The sequence below is a fragment of the Vombatus ursinus genome, unplaced genomic scaffold (assembly GCF_900497805.2).
Source record: "Vombatus ursinus unplaced genomic scaffold, bare-nosed wombat genome assembly UNPS02014838.1, whole genome shotgun sequence".
NCBI lineage: Eukaryota > Metazoa > Chordata > Mammalia > Diprotodontia > Vombatidae > Vombatus > Vombatus ursinus.
In genome coordinates this window covers 1,058,675-1,069,230 of record NW_020954616.1, presented here as the reverse complement: position 1 = coordinate 1,069,230, position 10,556 = coordinate 1,058,675, and the positions used below count along the sequence as shown (strand labels likewise).

General features: G+C 46.6%; 2 protein-coding genes across 2 annotated transcripts in view; one reads left to right on the top strand and one right to left on the bottom strand.

The window, feature by feature from the left end:
• The window catches only part of KCNJ9 (potassium voltage-gated channel subfamily J member 9), a 76,705-nt gene that overhangs the window by 6,681 nt on the left and 59,468 nt on the right, over positions 1-10,556 (top strand). The gene's annotated exons all lie outside the window — the stretch shown is intronic.
• KCNJ10 (potassium voltage-gated channel subfamily J member 10) lies at positions 5,477-6,616 on the bottom strand. The gene has a single exon (XM_027840108.1). It carries the CDS (start codon positions 6,614-6,616, stop codon positions 5,477-5,479), a length of 1,140 nt encoding a protein of 379 aa, XP_027695909.1.

Sequence of the window (10,556 nt, the reverse complement as noted above, 5' to 3'; positions counted from 1 at the left end):
AAGACTTGGGGCAAAGTCCCAGCTCCAATACTTCCTGGGCAACTCATTTAACTTTTCTGAGCCTCAGTTTTCCCATCTGTAAAATAGAGACAATAATACTTCCTCTCCCTACCTCACAAGATTATTGTGAATAAAATGCTTTGTAAACCTTAAAGCACAATAGAAATGGGAGTAATTATTAATTTGGCACTTAATTTTCACTATTTACTATTTGTTATTTTACCTACATTTCCCTGCCTTGCCCCCCCACCCACCCACTCCTACTTTATAAGTACCTTGAGGGCAGAGCCTGGGTTTTCTATATCATTATAACTCCAGTGCTTCATATAGACATAATAGGTACTCAATAAATGTTTATTGTTATTGTTAAATGTTTATTTATGAGACTCCATTTTCCCTCTCTTCCTTCCCTACCTGTTGTGTGGAACAGGGGCTTTTGAATCTATTTCCTTTCTTGGTAAAAGAAACCTTGTTTGGCTGGCTGGGAATATACAGGTCTATCTTAGAACTTCAATAATGAAAGGCAAAAGAGAGATCAATTTCTCTGAGATCTGAGACAGATTCTTAGCATAAGCCAGGGAAATAGGACCATGGACCTTTGATGGCCTTTCCAACTCTGTGATTCTGTGAAGATTCATCCACAAATACAGGCAACAGGCCAACTGATTGGTTTAGAAGAGGGAAAAAATGGTTTTGTGCTAATTGCTAGATGGAAAGAGTGTTCAGTATCAAAGGTGAAGTGACCTTTGGGAGCATGATGCCAGATAGGACTTCAAAGGGGGTAGGAAATACTTCTTTTATCCTTTCTAGAAAACCAGTGACCTCCCCTTTTCCCCACCCAAGTCATATGGGACATCTTGAGAGGTTGTTGAAGGGGTTAAAAGTAGGAAGGGTAGGTGGAAGGATGAATGGCCTTGACCAAAGGCTTAGGGGAGATGAAAGGGGAAGGAGTATCAGAGCAAGAAACCAAAAAATCACTAGTGTTTATTCATCTGGTCAAACCCTAACTTGCCCCCAGGCCTCTCTATTTCCTGCCCCTGCCAACTTCCCCCACTAATAATTTTTTATTATTGCTAAGAGGCTCATTTTCTTTTCTAAGAACAGCCTGGATACAAATCATGGTGATGAAATATTTTATTTAGTAGATTATTTTGTACAGAAAAAAAAAATACTCAAGCATCTTTTTCCTGGATAAATCTGACCTGGTTTAGTTTTTAGCGCAATGAATGGAAACACCTTTTCCTAGATACTTCTGGTTCAGTAGAATGGGCCATTATTGGGCCAGAGGCCCAAGCTAGCTTTACAGTGAAGGCAGCAGCGTGTTACTACTAGATGAGCCAAGTGAGGGAGAAGGATTAGGGCAGCAGCCTGGGGAAGGGAATAGTATCCCTGCCATGCAGGGTGAGGGAGTTGTAGGTAGCCTCTTCCTTTCCTTCAGGCCACTTATGAAATCCCCAGGTGGTATCATTCGATTTGAGAGACGCTGAGGGACTAATTGTAGTGTGAAAGATAGAGTTGGTCATCCCCCAGAGCAATCCTACCCTCTTCCAGTTATACAGAAACAACCCATTGTCACTCATGACAGGATTGGGGTCTACCTGCCTTTAGAGGCAACCTCCTCCTAAGTGCTGCTTTTAGCCAGCATTTAGACAGATCCTTAAGCATCTATCTTAGGAGTACCATTGGAAGTAGCAGCCCACCAACCCTGCACTGGAGGGTTGGGATGAGGGAGCCAGAAGGGCAAGGCAGAATCCTCCTACCCCAGCTCCCCTGCCCCCACCCCCAGCTTATATGATAGGGAGGCCAAGATGGAATCTCAGTGATGATAGTCATTACCTTAACAGCTCAGGCTATGGTTGCCATCACCTCTGTTAATAGAAAAGAATAAGGACTACTGAGAGAATAAGTTGAATTGGACTATACTTTAAAAAAAAAAAAGTGTATGTGGGCTAGGAGCCAACTGCTAGGATTCAGAAACAGAGCTAAGAAGTTTTCCACCAGACTTAGCCTCTACAGTAAGAGTAAGAACCCTCCTCCCCAAGGGCTCTCCTTTCTTACTTTCTCTGCTTCTTCCTCTACCTACCAGTAGGTCCCCTTCAGGCCCTAGCAGCAGCACTGGAGTGTGGGGAATGATTAGTCTTCTGAATATCACAAGTTCACAATAGATGCCTCTATTTCCAACAAGATCAGCCCCATTCTACCCTTTCTCAATCTCCAATGACCTCAGAGCCAATCCTCCAACTCTAGACTGTGACCAGAACCAGTGACCATCATGAGACAGGGAGTCCAGGGCATCCTACCCATCCCTCTCCCGACCCCACCCTTCATTAGAGTAAGGTGTCCTGCCCCTCACTGTAAGCTCTCTGTGCACTTTTCTGTACACATATTTACACATACATATATGCATATATATTATATATTACTTTTTCTATCTCTCTTCCATAGGTAAACCTTCTATACATGTCATGTGACCTTTCCCCCCAAACCCCACCTACACCTTATCTAAGGTGTCTAGTGTTGTAAGGAGGTGAATGATAAGGCATAAAAGTTTTGTGGTTTCAGTGGATTTTCTCAGTATCAGCACCTTTTTCCAACTTCTTACCCCAGCCACCTCAAGGACCCACCATTTGAAGGAGTTACCAGACCATCCTCTGAAGCCTCCCCCATCTGCAGCCATAACTCTCTCTCTCCCTTTCCCCTGTATTCCCAGATGATGGTCAGTGGAGATGTGATCCATTTCCTTAAGAACTGTCCATATCTGGAGGCACATCTCACAGTTTAGAAGAGAAGTAAGACTCAGCCAGGGACAGAGACTGCCCTTTGTTGAAGGCATTCAGGGTTTGGTAGGAGAGTGAGATCCCTGGCATGTGAGTGAGGGGGTGAGGGCCAGAGCAGACCAAAGGGAAACATGCCAAATAAAGTGCAACTTACAAGGCATCCTGGAGTTGGGGACGGGAGACAGATAGGGAAAGGGCCAGGGAGGGAAACCAGTGCATTGGGTTGCAGGCAATTTCTCAAGTTTGCTTACTGTCCAACGAGTTGGGAGGTCTGAGGAATTAAGACTAAGGGAGTGGGGGGAGAGAGGAGGAATGACTCATGTAAGGGGGTGGCAGCTATGTGCAGAAGAAACCAGATGGATGGGGACTGATTAGGAACAATATATAGATATGGATATTATATGTCAGTGCGTACGTGTCCCCTTCTATATGTATATAGACACATACAGAAGAAATCAGGAAAGTCTGATTTTAAGAAGGGAAAATCCAGCAGATGGCCCTCTCGCTTCTGGTTCCTGTGGAAGGCTTTCAAGTATCTGCAAGGTTCAATTCTGTCTAAACTCCACCTAGACCAGGGGCTTCTAGTGGGGTTTATTATAGGCAGAGATTGATGGAGAGGTGGTATCAGTCTCCACTTATTAGTTGGGATTAGCCAAGTCCAAAAGGCTCTTCGTGGGTGGAGCTTCTGCATATGTGGTCAGTTTATGATTCTGGGGCCTGCCTAGAGATACTGTGAGCCTGTCTACAAGGCTGCAGGATGAACATACACATACAACACTTTTTTTGTAAAATTAGGGTTGGAATGTGATTAGCTGGGCATCGGCTTATATAAAAACACCAGATAGTTGCTTCTGCTGTAACCTACTCTCTCTTGATGGAGAGACAGGGTTTTCTCTCGGCTGCCTCATTTAATGACACTCCACAAGAACCCTGCAAAACTTGTCCCTGTTATCTGCCAATAGGGCTAACCTCTGTGGATACAGAGGCTTTCTTCAGTGGCTTTCCACGCTGGTCCCTGCCAGGCAATGGATCATAGATTTGGAGCTAGAAGAGACCTTAGAGGTCAGTTAGCCTACCTAATTTGCAGTTGAAGGAACTGAGACCCAGAGAGTTTAAGTGATTTGCTCTGGTCACACAGGTAGTAAGTGGCAGAACCAGGATTTGAACTCAGGTCCTCTAACTCCAAATCTAGCATTCTTTCTGCTGCATCACACTGTCTTCCTTGGGTGGGCTGTAGTCCAGTCTTGTTCCTTTGAGAATTCTTGCCCACTAAGTATCTGGGACTGAGTTTTGGGGGGAACAAGAGCATTGGGACAAGGTGGATCCTCTTCTTTTCCTCTAGGCCCCAGGAATGTCATATTCTTCTTTCTGAGGGCATTCAGGTATTTATTCAATGGCCTGGGAAGTAACTTGTGCTTTTCAGAGGAGTCCAGGGTAAATGAGAGTGGCAATAGTGACTTCCATCATAGATCTTGCTTTCTGTCTGGTCCTCAACAGCATATCACCAGTTCCTTGAAGGCATACCCAAGAAGCTTTACCCAAAGGACTGGCATATGGAAAAATTCCCACTTGGTGAGATTGATTCAATTTCACTAGAGCTTCTGAACCTTGAGATCTGGTCTTCAGTGTAGCAAAGAATAAAGAAAAGTCCTTCTCTCCACTTCCCATTCATCTTGTGAAACAGAGCTAATATGGTAAGGGAAAAGGGACATTGAACAGACTGGTTAGGAGGGAGCGAAACCTAGGTGCAGCTTCTGACTGAAACATCATCTTAGACCCTTTCCTGAGGGTTCAGACATCTGAACCCTTCCTTGGAGAATGTAGTCACCAGGGTTAGACCTCTCACAGGACACCTTGAGTATCCTAGGGAGATAAGCACCTGGAATTTGGACAATATCTCTTTTCCAGTGATCCTCAGTTTGAAGAATTTTAAACTCTATGAGTGTATGATTGTGGTATTACTATATGTTGTGGTCATTTATTAAGATCAATCCCAATCTCTGGGGATAAAGGCATCAAAGGAGGGACAAGTCAGACCTTGGACATAGGGAGAGAGTCCACCTGGGGAATTGTGAAGGAGTAAATGGTGGTGATCAAGCCAGAAGGTTTGGGCCAGAAGGGGAATCAGTCTCATCAGAGGAAGAAGTAGTATACTGTGTTGGGGTATAGCTAGGATACTATGACAGGTTGATGCTTTATCTACTGCCAGGTCCCAGCATCAGTAATATCTAAGAGTGTAGTCCCCAGAGTGACCAGCAGAGAGAGCCTGGGCTCAGGGAACTAGCTTGGTGGGAAGGTAGAAAAGGAAAATCCTCCATCCTCAAGGCACCAAGTTCCATAAATGGAGCAGAGTCCATCCATCCATCCAACTGCACAGTTCTCTTATGGAGTCTCCAGTAATGGCTGGGATTTTCTAATCCTCCGCAGCCCAATCTACTCTGTCCCAAATACCCCAAACCTTGGCTTAGAGGTGGGGCTCAGTCTAAAGGGGGACTGTTCCCTCAGGCTGGCCTAGGCAAATTACAGGCCACTGGGTGGAGGGAGCTGGGATTAGGAGAAGGGTGATCCTGGGGCTTTCTCTAATGAGCACCCCACTTGGGAGCTGGGAGAGAGAGAACAGGCATGAGTCAGGGGGTAGGGTTGAACCAGAAAATATCTCCTCTGGCCAGAAGGGGTGAGGGAAGTGGGAGTCAAAGCAGTCAGACGTTGCTGATTCGTACACTGAGGGCGCTGCCCTCCTTCCCTTCCTGTTCCCGGAATGACTCCTCTAGCTTGAGCTTTTCAGGGTCCCCATAACGGACAGTGGTATCTCGGAGGCAGCCAGGAGGGCTCACTTTCACCACCTGGTCAAAGAGGCTGAAGTCAGCCACATACTTGCCACTAGCTGAGAGTGAGATGGCAGGTGTGAATTCATAGCCCCAGAGGATCTCCTCTGGCAAGTAGGATGTACGCACTTGGCAGGTGGCACTGGTAGATTCCACTGTCCCACTGAGGATCAGAACCAACTCAAAGTCCCCCTCACCACTTCGCAGGGGCAGGTCACGCAGAGGGCTGGATTCATCTACCACATGGTAGAAAGTAAGGGGTAGGATGAGGAATGGGCTGTCAGAGGCTGTGTCCACCTGGAAGGCCACATTGACTTGATTGAGCCGGATGCTCTCCCCCTCCTTGGTTAAATGGGTCTGGAGCAGCTTACCTGTCACCTGGCAGCCAATGAGGAGGCTTTTGCGCATGTTGGCAACACGGATCATGAGGCAGGGTTTGCCATCATGGGTGGCCACCACAGCATGCTGGCTGAAGCGGATGGTCTCAGCCCTCTTCTTGGGCCGGGCAATTTTAGCCAGGAAAGTGCCTGTGATAAAGATCTCCAGGATGGTGGTGAGCACCAGCTGGGCAATGAGGAGGACAATGGCCAGTGGACACTCTTCACTAATATAGCGGAACCCGTAACCAATGGTGGTCTGTGACTCGAGGGAGAAGAGGAAGGCACCTGTCAGCGTGTGTACCTGCACCACACAGGGTGTGTGGTTAGCAGGAGGCCCTAGCTCCAGGAGGTCTCCGTGGGCCACAGCCACCAGGTACCACACTACACCAAACAGAAACCAGGTGCCTGCAAAGGTGGCAGAGAATAATAACAGCTTGTAGCGCCACTGCATGTCAATGAAGGTGGTCCATAGGTCCTTGAGGTAGAGGAAGCGCTTGTCAGCGATGTGTTCCATGCGGATGTTGCTGCGGCCATCCTTGGTCAGTACCCGCCGGCGGCGCAGCCCCGGGCCCATCAGGGCCTGGTTCTCTGTCTGAGTGGTCTGACTGTAGTACACCTTTGCAACTGAAGTCATCTGGAGAGGAAGACAGCATGGCAGAGGTTTATACAATACCCTGACCATCCTCTGGCAGTCACCCCTAGAGGGTCTCTGAAAATTCTGTACTTTTCTGAGAGTGAAGCTACCATCAACCTGGCCTCATATTTGACCACAGTCTCATCCCATGATCCCCTGAGATGGGGGTGAGGAGAGACTGAAACAGGATCCATTGCTCCTAAATAGCCCCAATCTCCATTAGGCCCCATAACGAATTCTCTGGAGCCTTTTGATTCCAAGGTAGGATTCTGCCCATGCTGGTGTATGTCATGAGCAGGAAAGGCAATGCTAGGAGATCATCTTCAGGCCTGCCCACTGCCCCAGTGTAGAGAACATTGCTTTTGTATCAGAGCAACTGGGCTTGAGTTTGGCCCCTGCCACTCCCAGAATGACCTAAGGCAAATCACAACCTCTCTGGGCCTTAGTCTCCTCACCTGTCCAATGGAGATGTCTCTAAGATCCCTTCCAGCTTTCAATCTATGACTATGATTATCCCCATTCCTAAAACCCAGTGAAGACCCGGAGATATTTAGCTTTCTCAAAAATCATAATAGCTGACTTTTATATAGTGCTTTAAGGTCCACCTCTAACTCATGCTGGATGTGTGATCCTGGACAAGTCACTTAATTTCTCAGTGCTGTAGACAGTTTTAAAAGACTATAAATTGCAGAGAAGGTACTGACCTGCATTGGTATAAGGAGTTTTTCATCCAGGAGTTCCCTATATATCAGCGCAATCACAGGCCCTGTTCCTATACCTTTTTGTAGATTGTCATTTGATCTTTACAAAAACCCTGTGAGGTAGGTACTGCAGATTTTGTTATTCCTATTTGACAGTTGAGGAAACTGAGGCTCAGAGGTGGCATTTAAACCCAAGTCTCTCCTGACTCAAAGTCCAGCACTTGGTCTACTACACCACAACATCTCAGAAGCTCCCCTCTCCTCTGTTCCCCTTGTCCCCAATGCTTGGTGGTTAATCTCGTGCCTAAGGGTCGCTGTGTGTCACAGGTAAAGATATGGACCGGGGTCTTACATACAGATAGGACAAAGGAAGCAACAATGAAGGAAGGAGCTCTCCTGAAGGTGGTGGCACATTTTCTTAAGGGGCCCCTGAACAGACTTCAAATTGGAGAATTGTTCTGGCCCAGGGAGGAAGGTAGAAGAGGGACTGAGGGTTAATCATTGGTGGTGTCTGACCAGACGTAAATCCAAGACTGCTGTGCGTCCTGCCAGTAGAAAAGCGAACAAAGCATTGAAATAGGAGACTGTCTCCTCTAGACTGAACATCTGGCACCCCTGCCTACCTGTGGAGTAACTTGTACTTTTCTAGGGGTAAAGAAGCATTGGTGAACTGAGCTTCTACATTCTGCCTAGGGGGGTCTGGCCTCCTGGGGATGTCCTGGACCTGCCTTGGGGAGGTCATTTCAACTTGAGGAGCAGGGGATAGATGAGCTCCTTAAAGGCCTAACACTCCCAGGAAGACAGGCCACTAAGACCTTCAGACCATCCAGGGGTCTAGATTGCTGCTGCTTTTGCCTTCCCTTGTTCGAAAAAAATTTGAAGTGGGAATAGGGGTGATTCCTCCAGGAACATAATCAAAGCAATAACAATTATGCCAGAACTTCCTAGGAGGGTTTTTCTCATTGGTCTCAAGCTTTCAGTGGGAAATATCTCTGCTGCATTTGTAGTGACTCTAGAAAAAACCAGGACAAACACAACCTCAGTAGCCCATCTCACTCAGGTCCATCCTCATGGGCACTAGGGCCATTGGCTTCTAGCTGGCCTATTTGCCACCTCCGCCTGTTGTGTCTGCCACCTCCAGTTGTTGTATCTGCTGGTGCCAGCTGTTTTATCTGCCTCCTTCATCTGTTATCTGATGCCCCCAGCTGTTGTGTCTGCCACCTCCCACACCCAAGTGACTTGGCTCCTCATGGAGAGCCAGGGCCAGGAGTGGCAGCGAAAGGATCTCCCTCTCATCCCCTCCACCTCCAAACTGGGCACATGTGGGAAGGCAGGCAGGCCAAAGCTCTAACAACACATGAACTATGTCCCCACGTTGCTCCCACTTCTACCACCAGAGGGTGATGTTGTCCTACTCTCCAGGACTCACACCAAAGTTAATCTCTGAGAAGGCCAAGAGAGATCACAATCGAAATCATGGGATTTTAGACCTGGGAAGAGACTACAGAGATCACATAGATTTAGAGTTGACAGGTGCTTCAGATGCCACATATTCTAACTTCCCTCGTTGTACAGATAAGAACAATGAGGCCCAGGAAGATGAAAGAACTAGGCCAAGGTCACACAGGAAGGAAATGAAAGAGCTGGGATTTGAATGTAGGGCAGCTGACTCTTGTCCCAGGGTACAGTGGGTGGTCATAACCAGATTCTTCAGAGGTGCGTCTCACTCTTCCTTGCCCCCTTTCCTTCATATGGGGCAGGATGAAACAGCAAGTCTTAACTGTAATACTCATCCCCAAATTCCTCACTGAGTATTGGCAGGAACACCCTTAACTATACTAGGGAATTCTCTAACTTACCCAGATATCTTAATCTATAATGCTCTGGCTCCAAGTGGTAAAGGGATTTTTCCCCTTTGGTCATTCAGCTAGTAAATTTTCAAATCCATTTTTGTCTTCATTTTATAGATGAGGAAACAGGGCCAGAAGGGTAAAATAACTTTACTGTTGTCACATAGTTAGTTATCCAAGTCAATGCAATAAACATGGTTTAAGTATCTTTCTGCAAAGACAAAAATCAAATTAGTGCCAGTCTTCCAGGAGCTAATCTATTGGATATCATAAGTTTTGAAATCATGATTTGCTCCTAGTTTTCCTGACTCTTTTTCACTAACCATGGGGCCTCTAAAAGCAAATGGACAGGATTAAGGAAGCAATCTGTACCCATGAACCAATTCCATACACCTCCACACCCTCAGCTAATCCACAGGGTAATCAAACACAAGACCAAGAATTTGTAAGCTTGGTGCTCTAAATGGCTAAACAAGCCAGCCACAGCATGCATTTATCACAATTTTATTTTTTTAGCAATGGATTTTCCTTCTTAATGCTATTTTGTTGAAGCTCCTATTAAAATTAGGTTCCCTCCTCTTCCCACCCTAACTGACAATCAGAGGAGGTCTTGATCAAAGCATGCTGGGAGACCGGTGGGAGCCAGGTTGTTAGGAAGACTTCACTCAAGGATAATGCCCTGAATGAATGACGTGAGGGTAATTAGAGGTGACATCATTCTTTTTTGTTTCCTGTGCTCACTGTTCTCAAGCTTTCTTCTATTGGTTTTTCAGACTCTCTTCTTTATTCTCCCCACTTTTCTTCTACAGATCCACTCCTCCCCGCCCCCTTATTTTCTGATTTTTGTGCTGTGTCCTTTGTTTCTCGTCCATCCTGTCTTCTCCTTGGATATGTTTTCTCCTTTTTTCTAGTTTCTTGTTCTTGTTTGTCTCTCTCTTCCTTTGTCTCTGTCTTCCCCTCGCTGTCCTCATGGGGCTCCCCACTTTCTTGTGTTGGATTTGGAGTCAGGAACACCTGAATTTAAATCCCGCCTCACTTCAATTCAGCAAGCATTTATTAAGTGCCTACCATATGACAAGAATGTGTTAGGCACTGGGGAAACAATAATAAAAACGAAATGGTCCTTGCCCTAAAAGAACTTACGTAATAACTCTCTCTCTCTGTCTCTCTCTCTCTCCTCTGTGTGTGTCTGTCTCTGTCTCTTTGTCTCTCTCTCTCTCTCTCCCTTTCCCTCCCTCCCTCTCTCTCCCTGTCTGTCTCTCTGTCTCTCTCTCTCTCTCTCCCTTTCCCTCCCTCCCTCTCTCTCCCTGTCTGTCTCTCTGTCTATCTCTCTGTCTCTCTCTCACACACACACACACACACACACACCCCACACACTCTTCCCCCTCC